At 31.0% G+C, this 19,929-nt stretch overlaps 3 protein-coding genes across 4 annotated transcripts; 2 read left to right on the top strand and 1 right to left on the bottom strand.

Moving 5' to 3' along the window:
• The first annotated feature begins 664 nt into the window (after positions 1-664).
• Positions 665-1,960, top strand: LOC115980812 (zinc finger protein 862-like). The gene has a single exon (XM_031103024.1). It carries the CDS (start codon positions 665-667, stop codon positions 1,958-1,960), a length of 1,296 nt encoding a protein of 431 aa, XP_030958884.1.
• An 11,076-nt stretch (positions 1,961-13,036) lies between these two features.
• Positions 13,037-18,897, top strand: LOC115978983 (probable peroxygenase 4). Of its 2 annotated transcripts, none has more exons than XM_031100920.1 (7): positions 13,037-13,311; positions 13,419-13,523; positions 13,624-13,709; positions 16,355-16,449; positions 17,887-18,012; positions 18,100-18,246; positions 18,389-18,897. In XM_031100920.1, the coding sequence occupies exons 1-7, from the start codon at positions 13,272-13,274 to the stop codon at positions 18,396-18,398; spliced, it is 609 nt and encodes a 202-aa protein (XP_030956780.1). In that variant the 5' UTR covers positions 13,037-13,271; the 3' UTR covers positions 18,399-18,897. The 2 variants fall into 2 exon arrangements, with proteins under 2 accessions (XP_030956780.1, XP_030956779.1); XM_031100919.1 differs by having other exon boundaries at positions 13,044-13,311; positions 13,416-13,523.
• Positions 18,898-19,178: 281 nt separating this feature from the next.
• Positions 19,179-19,637, bottom strand: LOC115980811. The gene has a single exon (XM_031103023.1). It carries the CDS (start codon positions 19,635-19,637, stop codon positions 19,179-19,181), a length of 459 nt encoding a protein of 152 aa, XP_030958883.1.
• Between the last annotated feature and the right edge of the window lie 292 nt (positions 19,638-19,929).

Below are 19,929 nucleotides of genomic sequence, written 5' to 3'. Positions count from 1 at the left end.
GGGCAAAGATTGTTCTTTTCAAGTTCATATAGGAAAAGATCCTAACTCAGCTCATAGAGTTGCTGAGCAAATGTGTAAGGATTTGATGAACCAATCGCAGCATTTGTAAAGGGTAGTTGATCATTTCACTACTGAACAAATTGCAAATAATCGGTTGCAACTGAAGGCCACAATTTTTATTGTCCGATATCTTGCCTTTCAAGCTATAGCTTTTAGAGGTCGAGATGAAAGTTTTAGTTCATTAAATCGTGGGAACTTTCATGAATCATTGGGTATTGTGATTTTTTGGAATGAGAAGGTTGCTGAAATAATAGAAAAAGCTCCAAAAAATGCAACCTACACATCACCTAGGATTCAAAAGGAAATTCTACATGTTTTCTCAGCCAAAGTGAAGAAGACCATTCGGGAAGAAATTGGTGATGCAAAGTTTTGCATAATGGTTGATGAAGCTCGTGATGAGTCCATGAAAGAGCAAATGGCTGTGGTGTTTAGATATGTTGATGCAAAAGGCTTTGTGAAAGAATGTTTTTTTGGGCTTATTCATGTTGTTGACACTGCAGCTTTGACTCTAAAGAAGGGGATATATTCTTTGTTATCTCAATATTGCTTAGATATACAAAATATTCGAGGGCAAGGATATGATGGAGCAAGCAACATGTGAGGTATGTGGAATGGATTACAAGCTTTGATTTTGAATGATTGCCCATATGCTTACTATATCCATTGTTTTGCACATCGCTTACAATTGGCATTAGTAAAAGCATCAAAACAAGTTGTTCCCATTAGTCATTTTTTTCTTACATTGCTTTTTCTGATCAAAATTGTTAATGCTTCATGCAAGCGCAATGAGCAATTGAAAGTTGCCAATGCTAATAAAATAGCACGTTTGATTGATCTTGAAGAGCTTGAGACTGGAAGTGGACTTAATCAAATTGGCACTTTACAACGACATGGAGAAACACGTTGGAGTTCACATTTTAGATCAGTTTCTAGCTTATTAAGGATGTTTAGTTCAACTGTTGAAGTTTTACAAAATATAATTGATGGTGCAATTGATGGAGAAAATCGGGCAGAAGAAGAGTCAGCTTATGAAGGTTTAACTTCATTTGAATTTGTTTTTATCTTGCATCTTGAGAAGGAAACTATGGAGATCACTGATAAACTTTGTCAAGCTTTGCAAAGCCAATCTCAAGACATTTTAAATGCCATACATTTAGTTTCATCTACTAAAGCACTTATCCAAAAATTTAGAGATGATGGATGGGATGGCTTACTCACCACTGTGATATCATTTTGTGAGAAGCATCGCATTGATGTCCTGGATATGAATGCTCGTTATGTTGTGAGGCGAGGTCGAGCTCGTAATCAACAAGATAACGTTACAAATGAGCATCATTATCGAGTAAATATTTTTTATGCTACAATAGATTCTCAACTACATGAACTAAATTATCGGTTTAACGAAGATGCAATGGAGTTACTTAGGCTTAGCTCAGCTTTAGAACCTCGAGAGGCATTAAAATCTTTCAGAATTAGTGATCTTTTTTTGTTGGTAAAGAATTTCTATCCACAAGATTTCACAGATTATGACAAACAAGTGTTGGAGAAGGAGCTTTATCATTTTGAGCATAATGTAGTCCAAGATCCAGAGTTCAAAAAATTGAAAAGTTTATCTGAGTTGTCTCAATGGTTAGTGAGAACTGGAAATTCAGAACACTACAAACTTGTTTATAGAATGGTGAGACTTGTGCTTACTCTTCCAGTTTCTACTGCTACTACAGAGCGAGTATTTTCAGCTATGAAACTTTTCAAAACTGAACTTCGAAACAAAATGGAAGACGACTTTTTGAATGACTCTTTGATGTTATACATTGAAAAGGATATAGCTTCTACATTTAGTTTGGATTCAATAGTAGATGATTTTGAAGATTTGAAAGAGCGTCGAGTTCCCTTTTCCTAGATGATTGTATAAAGAAACAATAGTGTTTTGTATTTTTTGTTTTTGTTAGTAGATTGTATCTTAATATATTAAGAAACAATGATTTTTGGGTATTTGTTTTGGTTGATAGTTTATTAATACTATATGGATGCGTATTTGAAATTTTTTTTTTTTGCTTATCTCCGGCCCCCCCCGGCTTAAAATCCTGCGTTCGTCCCTGGTTGAGACTGTGGAATTTCTTGCAGCTAGGCGAGCTATGATACCGATACAAGAACTTGGCTTCGAAAACTCCATCTTTGAAGGTGATTCCGAAACGGTCATAAACTCCCTTCGAAACGGTGATCGGTTGAAGTCATTTATAGGTCATTTAGTACAAGACATTTTGTCCTTTGTAAACTCCCTTAGGAGTTGGTTATTCTCTCATATTGGTAGGCAAGGTAATGTTGTTGCATGTGCCTTAGCTAAGAGAGCTAGACTTTCTTCTCCCCTTGATGTTTGGATGGAATCTGTTCCTCCAAATATACTTCATGTTTTAAGTGTTGATTTTCTAGTTTTTCAATAATAGTTACGTTGAAGGTTTCCTATAAAAAAAATAAAAAATAAAAAAATAAAAAAAAAAATAAAAAAAAATTTGACAATCCAACAATGTGTGAAATTGGGTGTATTCATGGTACAAGTTCATCTAAAACCCCAACTTTTGCCATAACTCGATCTAATGTGGAAAATTATGAGTGATTGCCTATCATTTTCTCATGAACTCAGGAGTGGTTCCCCTGACATGAAAAAAAAAATTGTATATATAAAATTTTTTTTATTAGTTCAATTTACCCCTAAATATATTTTTGCATACCCTGACTTAAATCTTGCACATCTTGATTACATATCAATCTAGCCTAAAACCAAACAACAACACAGATCACAGATCACAGATCTCTCTCTCTCTCATGAATCTCATCTCATCTCTTCTCTATATGACTATCTCAATATCTCCAACTCTAAAAATAAAGAGTGATTACACATGTGTGTATATTGTAATCATGCTATAATAACTTTTTTTATTATAAAGTTAGTGATTAAAAAAAAGTAAAGTTAGTGATTTTTCAAGCATTTGATTGGTTAAACAGACATTTAGTGTATTATTTATATGTGAATTAGTGTGACTGTGTGAGTCAATAATTAATACAACACCAACACGCTGAGTTTTGTCATTTAGTTTAAATTTTTTTTTTTTAATAAAAAGCTATAAAAAATAGATAATGAAATCTGCATAAAAATAAAAATATTATAAAAACTTAACAGAATAAAATGATTACGGATACCCACATTGACAATAAATAATGACAATTGATAGTGAACTATCATGTAAAGATTTTAAAATATAAAAACTTTTACAATGAAATTGTAAAACTCATGTATTTGCGTGTGTGTGTGTGTGTGTGTGTTTTTTTTTTTTTTTTTTTTTTCAATAACTCAATATATTCAAATGCTTTTTTATTTCTAAAAAAAAAGTCTTTTTTTATTAAATTTTGTTTAATTTAGGTTTCTTAATGATCTCTTTAAAAAATATTTTATGGAGCCGCCAGTGTATGAACTCACTAGTTTTTCTTCACCATTCATATTTTGTCACATTTGAGTTGTGGCACAAATTTTGTCCTAATATAGTATTTATGTTTATAATTTGTAAGATGGAATTGACTCAATTATTAGTGAAAATACTTTTTTTTTTTTTTTTTTAAATTAGGACAGTTGAAAATGTGTTCAATAATTAGAACACTAAATCAGTAAAGTAATTTAATGAGTTTAATTGTTTTTGTTTACTTGCTAAGTAGTAATTTAATGTTGTTGAATCTTGAATGTTGCCAGCTTCGGTATTTTAATAGCTTGATCATAAGGTAACCCCGGAATGCAGAAAGGACTCAAAATAGAGGTCGGCTACCTGCTACTGGCTCCTGATGATCACTCCTGTTTCGGAGCAAGTTGACGACTTTGACAGTTGAAAAATCATGCATACCATATTCCAGAACAGAATCGTGTCTGTCGGTCCCGGTGTCCACGTCATGGAATACGTTGTGTAAACTGAGCTCCAAGAGATCCTTATCTTCAACTTCAATTTGAAAATCTTTTTTGTTTTTGACTTAATGACAAGGCTACAGTGAGATCGAAAATTGTGGATTTTCTTTAAAAGAACGTAAAAAGGTTATAGCTTCCACGATTGTAACGTTCAACGTGTTGCACACAAGATTGAGGATTCACTCCACGAATATAATCTTGAAAGAGACACTAGTGATAATTGAGGTTAACGATATATATCAGCCACCATCGCATCAAAAACTCAAAAGCTTTTACTTTGCCAGCCAAATAGGTGCCACTTTTTTAGAGTATATTGCTGTATTAAAGTCCATAAATTCTAATTTCTTGTCTGAAGCGAAGCATGGAGAGGAAAAAGGAAAGTGCATGTGTCGGTAGAACCGACGGCAATTACTTCACAGAGGATTGTGCATAGGAATGATAGCATGATGGGATATAGGGTCGGGTGCTCCATCGTTATCTTATAGGGCATTATCATGTACATTTACTTAAAGATAATCTTGAAAATAAAATGGTGGTAAAAATCAAATTTATTCAGTCTATTCTCTTAAGAACTTTGTGGGTTTTAATTAATTTAATTAGTAAAGTCTTTTATTGTTGAACAATATATTTAAGGTTCAAATCTAGTTATACGTTAAAAACCAATTAAATTTTGGCATAATAATAATAACAATTATCATAAAAAAACAATTTATAAGTTAAAGTTCTATCGTATCTATCATAAAACCTATATAAATATGACATCGCATCAAAAAATTTTACTAGACAATATAAAGATTTAAAGAGAATAAAGTTTCACTACTTCAAATAAGATAGTGTTTATTTTTTGTCTCACATTTTATAAATAAGTTAACTTTTATCCCTTTTTTTTTGGTCTCATCTTTAACAAATATGCTATAAGAAATTACAGGATGTCATACTCATCTTATATTTAAGACAATATATTCTAATTTCTCCTATGAAGTATGGAAAGCAAAGAGGAGAATGTGAAAGCAAAACTGAAAGCAACTACTCCAAGAGTGCCCAAGCAGAATGGCCATAGAAGCAACTAGGATTTGACATTAGATTATCCATATCAACCTCAATACTTTTAGCTAATTTTTAATTAGAAACTCCACTTTTTCTATTTTAGCTATCTCGCTGTTCATTTTTCCAAAGAAAAAAAAAAAAAAAAAAAAAAAAGCTAAACTATCTCACTATTCATATACTTTGTATTAACTCTCCTTTCTATTTAAATATTATTTTAGTTTTTTATTATATTTTCTCTCTCCACAGATATGAATTTTTCTTTTCTCTTTTTCAACCGTCCCCAGTTTCAACATTTCTCTCCACCAATCAACCATTCACAAGTTTTCACCCAACAAAATCACAAACCAACAATTTCCAAATTTTCGCTTAAAAAAGAAAATGCAGGCAATAATTCATCATTTGTGATTCCAAGTTTGACAACTAATATTGGAGTAAGAAGAAAATGTTTCCATCTTCGAAGAGAAGTAGAAGCAAGTGATCAGACGACTTTGAATTCAAGCCTAATCATTCATATAGTTGCCGACTTGCCGCCAGGGGCGGCTTGATTCATTTGGGCCTAAAGTAAAAATTGATTATCTTATTTTAGATGTAAAATTTATACTAATTAATATGAACTACGTAAAATTTTTTCTTTTTTTTAGAAATTTTATAGATAGAAAAAGTTTGACAAAATTTTTCATACTTGTTGTGGCAGATTGATAGTGGTAAGTAAAAAAGCAATGTTAATTGTAGATTTAGATGAGAACTAATAAAAGTTTGCAAACTCAACTCTTATTATTATTCTTTTTTTTAGAAGTGCAACATTCACAATATTTTTTACAATAAATTCTAGGTTTTAAGTTGCTTTTTGTTTTCTATTTGAAAATATCACTATAATTTTTTATTTTTTATTTTTGTTATCAATAACAACCTACTATTTAACATTAGTTATAAAAGTGTTGTGAAAAATATTGTGGACGTTACATTTTTCTCTCTCTTTTATTTGTTTTTTATCTAGCAAAAAATATTATTTTATTTATTGATTATAAATAACCCTATTAGTTAAAATTTAGGAACTTTTTTTTTACTTGGACCTTAAACAACCGTATTTTTTGCTCTAACATTCAGCCGGCATTGCTTGCCGCCCTCGTCTACTCCGGAATTAATTATGGTTTTATGGCGATTATGTGTTTTGGGGTTGAATTGGTGTCATCAACTTCGAGGACTAAATTGCGACCTTGATTTCCAAGCCTTGAGTGGCAAGACTTTCCACATGGTTTCAACCAAGATTTGTTACCCATCTGCATCGGAGAGGAAGAGAGAATAAATTGAATAATGTAGAACAGATAGCAAATACTTTTTTTTACAAAGAGACGGTTAGAAATCAGCGCGCAAAATATCCATGAATTGAAAAGTATTAGTAAAAATCATTAAAGTTAGTAACAGAATCACGTGAAAATTAGTGACCTAAAGAAAATCATTACAAGGACCAATACTCATTATTTTTGGCCATGACCAATGCTACTTTTCGGGCAAATTTCTTTGTTTAGGCCTTTAATTAATTATTTTTCATTTGTTCAGTAAACAAGTTAAATTCAAATCAAAGTTCAGGCTCAACTATTAAACAAGTCAAGCTCAAATATAATGTGTTCATGAACAAGTTTGTGAATGTAAGACTCGATTTAAATATATATATATATATATATATATAATATTACATGTTTATATGTATATTTGTCTAAAAATATAGTTATATAGGCTTAAAATTGGATGTGCAAGTTTGTAAATAGGCTCACATATGATATCAAATTATTATTGTAGTTTATTAATAATATAAATAATCCATTCATAGCAAAAATTCATAGATTTGTAAAGAAGTATAAAATTTTAGTCATAGTTTTACAATTTTACTACATAATGAAAAAGGAATAAATTAATAAAAGGCGGAAATACTATTTTCGTCCCTACATTTTCACTCCATTTTCACTTTGGTCCTTACTTTTTTATTTTACCGCTTTTAGTCCCTAAAATGAAAAATGCGTTCTATTTTAGTCCCTACCGTCATCTCACTAACAGAAATTGTTTACATGGCAAACGGAGTGCACTATTTGCACACTAAAATCTGACATAGCCATTCAAATAATAATAATAAATTTATTTTGCATTAAAAAAATGCCACGTCGGCTAAATTAAAAAATTAATTTATCAATTTTAACTAAATAAAAAACAGAATTAAAAACCAAAAATTACATAAATTAAGATCTAAGATTTTTTTTTTTTTTTTTTTTTTTTAAGGTCTAAGTTTATCTTGAACAAAAACACCAAGAACACAAACTCAGATTTAAATGTTAGAAAAACATTTTCCTTTTCAATCTCCTTTTCATCCTCTCCTTTTCATTAAACCCACAAAATCCCATTCCTCTCTCAGTCTCTCTTTTCCTCTCTCACATAGCCCGATCCTAACCATCTTCTTTTCCTCTCTCACTCTCATTGAGCCAATCCAAGCCATGGCCAAAGGTCAATCACCTTATCTACCTCGTCCTCTCAAACCCATATCCCAGGCAAACACAAGCACGAAGAAAGCAACGGCTAAGAGAGGAGGTGGTTTTGTTGTCAGGTGAGGTTGATTTCGTTTGGGTTTGATAGTTTCAAATCTAAGGTTGGAGGTGGTTTTAAAATTTGTTTTCATGTTTAATTTCTTGTTCATGTTTAATTTGATGTGGTTCTGAAGTTTAATTTTCTGTTCTTATTTCTGGTTTTGTGATTTTTTTGGTTTTTAATTTTGTGTTCTTAAATCTAGGTTGATGTTTTTGTTGTTCTTGTTCAAGGTACACTTAGATCTCAATTCATGTAACTTTTGGTTTTTAATTCTGTTTTTAATTTTTTTTTATTTAGTTAAAATTGATAAATTAATTTTTTTTTTAATTTAGATGCTGATGTGGCATTTTTTAATGCAAAATAAAAATTATTATTATTATTTAATGGTCATGTTAGCTTTTAGTGTGCCAACAGTGCACTCTGTTTGCCACGTAGACAATTTCCATTAGTAAGATGATGGTAGAGACTAAAATAGAACGCCTTTTTCATTTTAGGGACTAAAAACAATAAAATAAAAAAGTAGGGACCAAAGTGGGAATGAGGTGAAAATATAGGGGCAAAAATAGTATTTCCGCCGTAATAAAATAATTCATATCTCAAGCTTATTTGATGATAGACTGAACAAAATTTGAATATGTAATATTGTTTGGCAATTAAGCTCAAATTTGAAATAAAACTAATTGAATAAGTTTGATCTTTGATAGCCGACTTAGCTCGACTTATTTACAATCTTATTTTCATTTTTATTTTTTTAAATTAACATTATTGAAAAATAAAAATATTTAAATTATATAATATTGTTTAGATCATACTTCTTTTTTTATACGTTTTAGATCATGCTTAAACTAGGACGAATGTGAAAGTGAAAACTGCCCTTTCCCTTGATAAAATGATAATGAATAAATGGACCCACCATACCATCCTTTCTAAAAATATCTCCAGTCAAATTCTAATGAAGGAAATATTTTTCAACATAAAAAGAACAAAAAATAAACAAAACAAAACAAAAAAGGGTCAAGACCGCGGAAGTTTCATCATCAATATGGAAGGGCCAAAAAGAAAATTGGCCTCAGTACACTGTGCATAACGTTGATGTTAGCGCTGGCGTGCTTGAGAACATAGTTAAAGCCGGGGACGCATCTCGAGGTGACGGTAACAAAAGTCAACGACCCATCAAATGAAACAAAAATGTCGTTTACCAAAAAAAAGAAAAATGTCAGGAACACGGATAAGAAGTCATAATTTTTATAATTAATTATTCACGATGATAAATTTATGTGAAAATGACCAGCATTACAAATTGACATATTTGAAAACAAAATTAGGTTAGGAAAGCATCTCGAGGGGTCGGGAAAGAGTCGTGTAAAAAAATCATAACTTTTATAATTAATTATTGGTAACAATGGATTTACGTGAGAATAATAAACAGTTAATCACACACTGTTGATTTGATAATTGATGATAAATTTATGTGAAAGTGAACAGCATTACAAATTGACATACTTGAAAACAAAATTAGGTTAGGAAAGCATCTTGAGGGGTCCGGAAAGAGTCGTGTAAAAAAATCATAACTTTTATAATTAATTATTGGTAACAATGGGTTTACATGAGAATAATAAACAGTTAATCACAAAGGTTGATATGATGATTATGAGAATAATTTTTTGGCAAGTGAAAATGTGTCAGTTAGTGATAAGCCCTCTTAAGAATAAGTAAAAATTCACCGCATGTAACTTATGAAAATGTCGTAAATTAATTTGTAGCATTAATGTTACTTTTTTGAGTTATGTTAATTGGTATTTATAGAACAATTGTTAATAAATTATTTTAAGAAAGTTTAGACACCAATTTTATGTTGTGATAAAAAAAACATTTATAAAAATATTTCATAAACTCTATTTTAACTTGTTCCCAACTTTGTAAAGACTAAAGAGGAAAGTATGAATTCATAAACTAAGATCTCTAACTTTTCCCTACTTTATTTTAATACTAAAAAAGAATGTCCCACTTTGTGCATTATTGGCGCGTTATATGCGTTTGGCAAAAAGGAAGGTTTCCAATGTCTGGTGTTCACACTTGACACTAGCGTAAAAGCATTCATTTTGTGTTCCTGTAAGTAAAAGCAAAGCTCTCTGTTTGCCGCTCCTTCCGCCAAAAATGGCCATAAATCAGATGCCAATTTTTAATCATTATTTTCGGGATGACATTACATTTCCCGACAATCAAAGTTTTACCAAATATAAAATAATAAACGACTTGCTTCGTACGAATGAATTACATGACCATGACGGCTCTAGGATTTGATTCTTAAGCTAAAAAAAGGAAACAATGTTTAATTATTTAGTCCACATTCCCCTCTGCATATCCCATGAACAGTTTTGATCGAACAAGTTAAGTGTGTGAAAATATATATAATATTGTTTAAAATGTAAAAATCTGAATTTGAGATGGGATAACAAACAGGCCTTAAAGCTTCCCATAAATTCAATTATAAGAGGAAGAAGAGAAAGAATATGATCCGAGATGGAGTATCAAAAGTAAATAATTATTAATTATTTTGGGTAAATTAAATTTTTCCATTTTAATTTATTTTATTATCTCAATTACAATGTTTTTCGAACTTTTGAAACACATGATGTATCAAATCTTTCCATTCTCCAACTATCGCCATATTAAATATATATATATATATATATATATCAAAATACATATTCATTAGCTTTCCATAGTTTTATATAAATTATTATGTTTGGGCTAGATTTATTTATGAACCCTCAAATCTAACTTATTTGCTAAATAAACCAATATAACAAATTATTTCTTAACCCTAACCTATTTAGAATAATGCTATAGACACAAACTATTTTACAACATTTTTACAGACTGTTGATGTGACTTTAGTAATTTTCAAATAATTATTGATAAACATAAATGTGATGTTAGTAGTAGACTCATATTAGAATTAATAAGAACTTGCCACATTAATAGTTTGTAAAAATGTTGTAAAATAATTTGTGACTGTAGCATTACTTATCTATTTATAGACAGTTTACTTTTTGCAAGGCTAATTATTGTTTCGTGAATTGCATGTTTGCATAATAACTATAGATTTTTTTTTTTTTTTTTGGTTGAGAAACATATAATAATTATAGTTAAACAAACTTTTCCTCCAAAAACAGTTGGACTTCTAGAATTTTGTAAGTGACCATTTATAAAGCTATTTACTTGTATCATAATTACATGACCTATTAAATAATTTAAATCGTTTAAATTAATTATAGGAGGAAGAGTATGATCCGAGATGGAATATCACTAGTGATATCGCTCCGAATCAGTAAGGTGGATGATCTGGCTTCGGTGGGCTACTAAAGCGGTGGAAGGCCTACAAAAAGCAAACGCTGTCAAAAAGGGGACTGGAGAAGACCGGCCAAACCCCCTTCGATAGCAAAGTTAGTCTCACAGAAATGAAGTTCCAAGTTTTTGGGAGTGAAGTCTCAGAAATGTTCTTACCTTTCATGGGTTCAGACTGGTCCTTTATATAGAGATCCTAGGGACGATTATTTGTCCAATAACCTCCCCAAGATTTGTGGAAGCCAATGAGTCCAGAGTTAACTTCCTCAACAGCTACTAAAGTTGTAACCGCTAAGGGAAGTTAACTCATTTGAGGGATTCATGGCGATAGCTACGGGTTTAGTAACCGTTACAGAGAGTCAAAAGTTTTCTAAGTGTTGCGTATTCGTCCGTCTAGTGTATGATGATCTAGTCGTCCCTAGACATCTGATGATCGTCCATGGACGACCATCATGGACGAGTTTATCGTCCATGGGAGATTTGACTGGTCAAGAGTAATATCTGTTCATGAACAGATATTCTTTTTCTGGGGTGATTCTTGGTTCAACCTGCTCTATTGGCTCTGGACGATGCCTTTGGACGAACAAGAGTTGAACTAATTTTCTACTTCTCCATTAACTAGTAAATAATTATTAATCATTTTTGGATAAATTACACTTTTTTCATTTTTAATCTTTTATCCCAATTACAATGTTCTTCAAATTTTTGAAACCATGATGTATCAGATCCTTCCATCCCCCAATTAACGACATATTAAAAAAATGTATTATATATATCAAGGTGCATAGTTACGAGGCTTTCATAGTTTCATATACATTATTATGTTTGGAAAAGTTAATGAATGCCTTAAGAGCATTAATTTATAAAATGTATATAGAAATTTTTATAGAAAAAAAAAAAAAGAAAAACTAATTTTTTTAACAGTTTTTTATATTTATCATGAAAGTAGTATCAAAATTTTCTTAAAATTGTTTATTTTCAACCCTCGTAAGGGCACTCATCAACCGAATCCTATTATGTTTGAGTTAGGTTTATTTATGAATCCTCAAATCTAACTTTTTTCCTAAATAAATCAATAAATAAAAAGTGAGTTCTAGTTAACTCAACTGGTAAAGTCTCTGATGATTGAATAAGAGATTTGGGATTCAATTCTCGCCTACACCAAAAATAGATTAATGTCTTGGTTTGATGATAAAGAGTTATTATCATGAGCGGATGACATAGGTCAAAAAAAAAAAAAATCAATAAAAAAACATTTCTTTAATTGACCCTAATCTATTTATGGATAATTTATTATTTTCAGGATAATTATTGTTTGGTGAATAGCTTCTTGCGTAATAATTATAGTTACCTAAAATTTTCCTCCACTTATCAAAAACACACAAAAAAAAAAAAAAAAAACTTTTCCTCAAAGCACGGTTGGATTTATTCAGCAAGTGACATTTCATAAAGCTATTTACTTGTATTATAATTACATGATTTATTGTATTTATGGGTTCCAATTAGCTCAATTGATAAAGTTTCTTATGGTTGAATAAGAGATCTAAGGTTCAATCCCTGTTTACATCAATAAATCCATTAGTGTATCGGTCTGATGATAAGTAGCAGACTTTATAAGTTTAAAACTCTCCTGAAAATAATTACATGACCTACTAAATTATTTATATAATTTTTTAATTAAATATATTATAGGATCAAAAGTACATGATTATTATGTGAACACACATTTTTATCGTCACGTATTACGGTAAGGGAATCTCATTCCAAGCCGATTTTGTAGAAGCAGAACACTCTGTCCATCATAGTTTGGCCAAATGCATGTTTATTTTCTTGTTCTTTTTTTTTTTTTTTTTTTTTTTTTTTTTTGACGGAATAGTCACTTTACAGTTAAGATGGGCATATATAAATATATATTTGATGGGAGGCATTATTTTATTTTATTTTATTTATTTCTTTTGTAAATGTAACTTAAAGAAAACATTCATTGTTATAAGGTGGGTGGGGTCACAAAACACCATTGAAAAATTGATATAGGTCGCGTGGGCATATATCTGGCATATTAATTTTAAAATTCTACAACTCACCTTTATATATAGATGTTAATCGTAACGTCAAAACCAGAGAATCCATTAAAGTTATAATACGTTAGCTTCAATTTCCTTTTCCTTCTCACCTTTCTGTTCCCACCCTCAACTCAAACCCCTCATCAACCTTTTCCATCCAAACACACATATCTTCTCTCTCTGTCTCTCTCCCTGCACAGCTTGATACGTAGAACTTTCAAGTTATGGCTTCCTCATCTCCATCTTCAAATTATAATCAAGAAGGTATATTGAATATTTCTCTCTTTATTCCCATGTCTCTAATTGATTATATATATGGTTGATTTAAGTGTTTGACATGTTTGTGTTAAATATTTTTTGGCTTGCAGTAGAAGGTGGACATATCATTCCACTTGATCAAAACATTCTGCAGAAACATGTAGCATTCTTTGATAGAAATCAAGACGGCTTAGTTTATCCTTTGGAAACTTTTCAAGGTTCCAAACCCTTCAATATCCCATTATTTCTCTTTCTGTTTTTCCTATAATTTTTTTGTGGGGTTTACTAAAATTTTATCACTATGTTAATTAATTACAGGTTTTCGTGCCATTGGATTTGGTGTCTTTTTCTCCACCCTGAGTGCCTTCTTCATCAACCTCAGTCTCAGCCAAAAAACCCGTCCCGTAATACTCTCTCTCTCTCTCTCTCTCTTAGCTTTTCTTCTTTTGGAATGAATTTTCTTATTAGGAAAAAATAGAAAAAAGAAAAAGGAAAACTGCTCCAACAAGATATACCTTGTTCTGTGGTGGAGAAGCTTTCTCACTTTTGTTATTTTTAATATTTTTATATTTAGATTATCAAATATAATTCGCTCATAAAAGGAAAAAAACCCATGGCTACCAAAAAGAAAGAGAAATAATTATTATTAAAGGAAAAGTTAATGGCTTATAATGTGGTGCCCATGCTGCTCTGGCTAGTCAACAAATTGTTGACCATGGTTGAGCAGTGAGGACTACATTGTTCACACGTATTCCTTCTCGTTACTTTCTTTTTTGACTAACTTATATATGGAAAATATATAGGATCTTTTTTATTTTCCAACAATTACTAGGCTCAAATCTCAATTCAAATGGTCCATACAACTCTCCTCTTTCGGAGAAATTATAAAATCCACGTAGGGGATAAGTGGTGGGGATAAGTGGTGTGGTTTATTATTTTATTAAAAAAAATTTGCATATTTTAAATTGTTAGTTAGAAAAAATTTTGAAACAGAAATTAATTATTGAGTCAACAATTTTAAACAAGTAGAAATTTTTTAGTGAAATTGTGAACAAGTGAGGTGGTCCACCAAAGAACTCTATAATTTCTCGTTTTTTTTATGTGTAGCTCTCATATTCATTGGACCTGATAGCTCGAAAATCTATATGTTTTAGGAATATTCAAATAATCTTTTTTTTTTTTTTATATGAAGAGAAAACAAACTTATTCATAAATTGTTAGTTTTTTTTTAGACAAATACCATTAACCAACTTATTTGACACAGTAAAGAATATGAAAAAATTATAGGGATAGGAACATATTTAATGTCCTATTATTTTTTTTAGGTGTGGCTTCTGTGACACTGGACCGTTGCAATCATGAGTCATGATTGCAACGGGTCCAGTGCACTGAAGACACTAGATAGAAATTATGCTTTATATATATATATATATATATATAGATAAAATTCATAGAATGTGAGGACTTTGTTTTCTAAAAAACACAAAGTCGTCACATCGTATGTAATCATAATTTAGAAAACAAAGTCGTCACATTCTATGTAATCATATATTATGCTTAAATAATTCAGAAAAAAATATATAAATAGGTAGTACATATAAATTTAGATAAATGCCTGACCAGTTACCTTGGGCAGAGTTTGATTCCAGGAAACTAATATAAATTTTACTATTATTGCAAGTGTCGCAATGGTACTTGCTAACTCACTTTTTTTTAATCACTTATTTAATATGAATAAAACTGCACAATATATATATATATATATATATATATTTTATATAAATAAATAAGAACTACACAATATTTTCAAAATAAAATATAGATGTCAAATTGTTAATGGTGAGTAAAAAAAATAATGTCATTAGTAAGCTTAAATAAGAACTAGTAATAACTTGTTACTGTGAGAATTTTGTAAAAAATGTTGGGCAATTTATTTTTTATATAAAAACCATAATCCTAAATGCATTACAACAATAATTGAGGAACACATTATATGATTGAAAATCTAACTGTTTCTTGTCATATACTAGAGTTAGTCAAATAGAGTAGGTTGATAAATTAACGAAGAATGCTTAAAATGTCTTTGAGACTTCGACACAAAATTATCAATAAGTCTACGCCGCCCCTATATATAATTTTAGAGAAATTCTAGGGATAAAATGTTTTATAATAATACGAGGAGGCCCATGTTGACCACAAGTCCACACTTGACAGGACTCTTAAATAGTAAATAAATACGACCAATTGGCGATGCCTGCTGCCAATTTAAATGTTCAAGAAAACATAATTGTGGCAATTCAACCAATGAGAAGAAAAGCTTTCTTATATTATTGTGGTAATAAAGTTGACAGACGTTTAAATAAAATATCATGCATTCTTAATTCTTTCTCTTGATCATTAATAATAAGTTAAACGTTACTTCCTAGCAACAAATATATATTTTTTAAATGTCATCTAACTAAATATCTCAATCCCCTATTCTCTCTCTTTCATTTGTAATAATAAAATAAAAAAAACTATTTTACAATAAGTAATCATCATGTTATCATGATCATTGTCGGTGTAGGTTTATAGTTAATTTGTAATGTGATATGGGTGCCTTTGTCCACACCTTATTTGCTCTTTCACTTTTTGTGTTTTTTTAAAGCTTTTTTCATAAATAATCTAACTTTTATTTTTTATTATTATTATTTTTTTACTATAAACAAGATTTTGGCTTTTTATTGCAGGGTTAACATAAAAATTACTAAAAATTATATCTTTTAATAAAAATACTGTGCAAATAATATCTTTTAATAAAAATACTGTGCAAATAAGTTACTAGAAATAAGATGTTCTCATAAGTGTGATTGATTGAAAACTAGACATGTTAATTTTACATTTCAAATAACATAACTTCAAGGAGGTTGTATTGTATGTTACAAACATTACTTTGAGGAAGTTCCATGGCTTAATCTGGCATTTTGAAGGCCGGTTTGTTTTTACATTTTTCATTTATTGTTGTTGTTGTTGTTTTAATTAATTTGGCTTCCGTATTGATATGGTGCAGGGAAAATTCCCTTCTTTGCTCTTTCCAATTGAGATTAAGAATATTCAAAGAGCCAAACATGGGAGTGACTCCGGAACCTATGACTCTGAGGGAAGGTATATGCTCTAATATGCCATATATTTCTTACTTATGTTGACTGGTGTTTTGATCGAGTTGAAGTACTCCGTTGGTGTATCTTATATGTTATTAGTTTAGTGGCCTAATAATCTGTCTGTTTGTCATGTTTTATTAGGTAAATCTGTTTCTTTAATTTTGCTTTTGTTTTACTTTGTCCTTCCCAAGCATAACTTGTTTCGAGACCTTTAAAAAAGAGCAACTTGCTTCCTTTTAGATACCTAAATGGGTTGGTCTTTATAGACTTTTTTGTTGTGACATTAATTCTATAGTCAACTTTTCTCGCAATTATTGATATGGTAAGTTGTTTATGGTAGAAAATAAAATAAAATTAGTGGTGTGCTCATATGAGAATCAATAACAAATTACCAACTCAGCAATCATGAAAAATGTTATGTTACATTAGTGTTTTAGGCTTACATCAATTCTAGATTGACTTGATTTTGAAGAGCCTGCTAACCAGCCGAACCTATCACTACTAAAATACTGGTTTATACCGGCTTTTTTTTTGCAGCATTTTTGAAAAGCACTGCTATATGTGAGCTATTATCGCGTTTTTTGCTAATGCTGCTATAAAGCCTCGACTTATAGCGGCTCTTATGAAATATATTTGTACATAAAGACCAAACTTTCTCAATCCTATAATCAATTAGTGTCCATGTGCTTTCTGCACAACCCAATTTAGACCATATTAAGCTAGAGCTGATTTGTAACACAAGTATTTATTATTTTTGGGTCATTTTGAAGTTTCCATGAATTCTGATCCTAGGCAACCTCAGGTCAAGGTTATTTTCAAATTAAAGCCTGACAATGTATTAATATAATTAATCAAGTGATCATGGTGTGGTCCATTTCACCTAATTTAGTTGCCAAAGAAAACCCCATAATCAGGGTCGTTTTCATAGTAAAGCCTGACAATATGTAAAACTAATTAAGTGATCATGGTGTAGTCTATTTCACTTAATCAAATTACCAAGGAAATCCCCATATTGAGATTAAGTAAGTCTAGCAAGACAAAAAAAAAAACACACACACACACACACACAACACTCATAACTATTTTCACAATTATTGAAGTGATATGTTGTGATTAATATACAATATAAATGGTGTTAGTGGTGTGTTTTTGTGAGAGCGACAACTTATCACCTTAGCAAGCGAAAAAAAGAAATTTGTGAAAATTTTTGCGTCTTTATCATTGTTCATTGAGATTATTCAACTAGAATTGACATCGTTGTAAGGTGTGTTCACTGAGTTGGTCCCATCTCGGTTTGGATGAATCCATGTAAAACCTAAACTCTAATCTCTAATGGATCTTATTGATGAGTATAGTTCGTCTTAATCCGTGGCTATACTTCAGCATATTTTGGTCCTCTTGTGGGATTTGTCTAAATTTTCTTTTCAAATCAATCTTTTAGGTTTGTTCCTTCGAAGTTTGAAGAGATTTTCAGCAAGCATGCTCTTACTTACCCCAGTGCTTTAACATCGAATGAACTAATGAAAATGCTGAAGGCAAACCGGGACCCCAAGGACTACAGAGGATGGTAGATATCTATATCTAATTTTTTGATTAACTAAGAACTTTTGTCCTTCTTAAAAGAAATTTAATGAACTTTTAAAATTTATTGTAGGCTTGCTAGCTATGTAGAATGGAAGACCCTATATGTTCTCTGCAAGGACAAGAATGGTTTACTACCGAAAGAAACAGTTAAAGGTGCTTATGATGGAAGCTTGTTTGAAAGGCTGGAGAAGGAAAGATCATCGACTAAAAAGAAAGCGTAATCTTTCTAGCATTTAACAATATGGAATTATAAACCAATGTATTTATTTTATTTTTATATTACACTTGTAAATGAATTGTGTGAAATTAAATAAAGTTATGTTGGGATTTTTTTTTAAAAAAAAATTCTTTTGATGCAGTGTTGTGTAAATAAATGCATACTGGTATGCTCGTTGGGTCTTCTCTAGGGATTGCTGGGTGGATGCTATTGATTCAAGAATGTAGTTTGAATTTGTGATTGTTTCAAATTGTGAAAGTGTTTGATGAATTATCGAATGGAAATTTAGTTCGATTTGGTTTATGTTCTTTAATATGATGCAATAAGCCAATAGCATACTTATTGTGTATGCTAAAAGTAACATGTTTAAGGATGATTTGAATTACTGGGGGAGTAATTATGGTATTATAATTTGTGGACAATTTGGAGAAAAGTCAGAACAGATGAAAGAAAGAGTTGGGAGTATTTGTGCACAAGTTTTGGACATTCCTGAAGACCTTCCAAGTACAAGCTCAGGAGTTCAAGTTGAAAAGGGTTTGATATTGTAAAATTCAAAATAACTTCAAAATTTGTCTTCCTAAATTGTTGTGTGCCAATTCATGGATATTCATAGTAGTTATCAGATTAATATTGGTAAACTTTCTAGTCTAAGGAGTTCTCAATGTTCTTGGCACATGCATTTATATCTTGAACAAGTGCAAGCAAAGGCAATCAAGTTGAAATTGATGGTTCAACTCAGTTTTTAGCTATTTTTTTACGCTCGGGAAATAAAGGAAGCTTATTTTATTTGTTTTTTTTTTAAAAAAAAATTATGCAAAGGGATACGCATTAAACTATTAAAGACTAAATAACTTTTTTATTTTTTTGATGAGAAAAATGGCAATTTTATTTAATAAGAGGATAAAAATAAAGCATCCTGAATCACTAGGGATTTAATAAAAGATGGGAGTTTCTTCAATCCATGTTACAAATTTATCAATTCCTTTGGTGTGGCGTGTCAAAGTATGAGCTGGTTTGTTTCCTTGTCGGCAAACAAGCAGCAATTCGGAGCTTCTGAAGTCTTGTAGTTTGTGGAGAATGCTGGTAACAATGTTGTCAATGGTCGTACCAGTGAGAGCATTGATGATGGTTGAGTTGGTTTCGAAGATAACATCTTGTAGTCCAATATCTCTGGCAAAGGAGACTGCATCATCCATGGCTTTTGCTTCAGCTTCTAGAGGACCTAGTGGTAGCGATAAGCGCTTGCTTAAAGCTGCAATGACTTCTCCCTTGTGATCGCGGACCACAACTCCAATCCCCACCTCCTTAGTGTTTGAGAAAACAGCAGCATCTGTGTTTACTTTATACTTCGGGAAGTCTACGGGAACCCAATGTATGTCAGTAGCATCCATGTGTTGTGGTATTCGTAGGTGTCCAAGTCTGATGTCTTCAAGCATGGTGCGTGCTTTATGGATAATCTCTCTACAAGATTGTCGTGGGGCTCCAAGTCTTGTTTTATTTTGACTAAACCACATGCACCAAGTGGTTGTGATAACAAACTCAAGTAAATCCATCCCCACGTGTTCAACAAAGATAGGGCGTCAGAGAAGGTCTATGAATTCCCTGTATTGCACGCCTCTGAGATCAATTGGTATACCAGCAGCTTCCCAAGTTTCACAGGCTGATGTGCAATCCCAAAACAAA

Source organism: Quercus lobata, chromosome 3 (assembly GCF_001633185.2).
Source record: "Quercus lobata isolate SW786 chromosome 3, ValleyOak3.0 Primary Assembly, whole genome shotgun sequence".
NCBI classification, from domain to species: domain Eukaryota; kingdom Viridiplantae; phylum Streptophyta; class Magnoliopsida; order Fagales; family Fagaceae; genus Quercus; species Quercus lobata.
This window is presented reverse-complemented; position numbering and strand designations above follow the sequence as displayed.

Coding starts and splice junctions, on each gene's coding strand:
- LOC115980812 (XM_031103024.1), top strand. CDS start 665: ATGTGGAATGGATTACAAGCTTTGATTTTGAATGATTGCCCATATGCT.
- LOC115978983 (XM_031100919.1), top strand. CDS start 13,272: ATGGCTTCCTCATCTCCATCTTCAAATTATAATCAAGAAG. Junction 16,450..17,886: donor ACCTATGACTCTGAGGGAAG/GTATATGCTCTA, acceptor TCAATCTTTTAG/GTTTGTTCCTTCGAAGTTTG. Junction 18,013..18,099: donor CCCAAGGACTACAGAGGATG/GTAGATATCTAT, acceptor AATTTATTGTAG/GCTTGCTAGCTATGTAGAAT.
- LOC115980811 (XM_031103023.1), bottom strand. CDS start 19,637: ATGGATGCTACTGACATACATTGGGTTCCCGTAGACTTCCCGAAGTAT.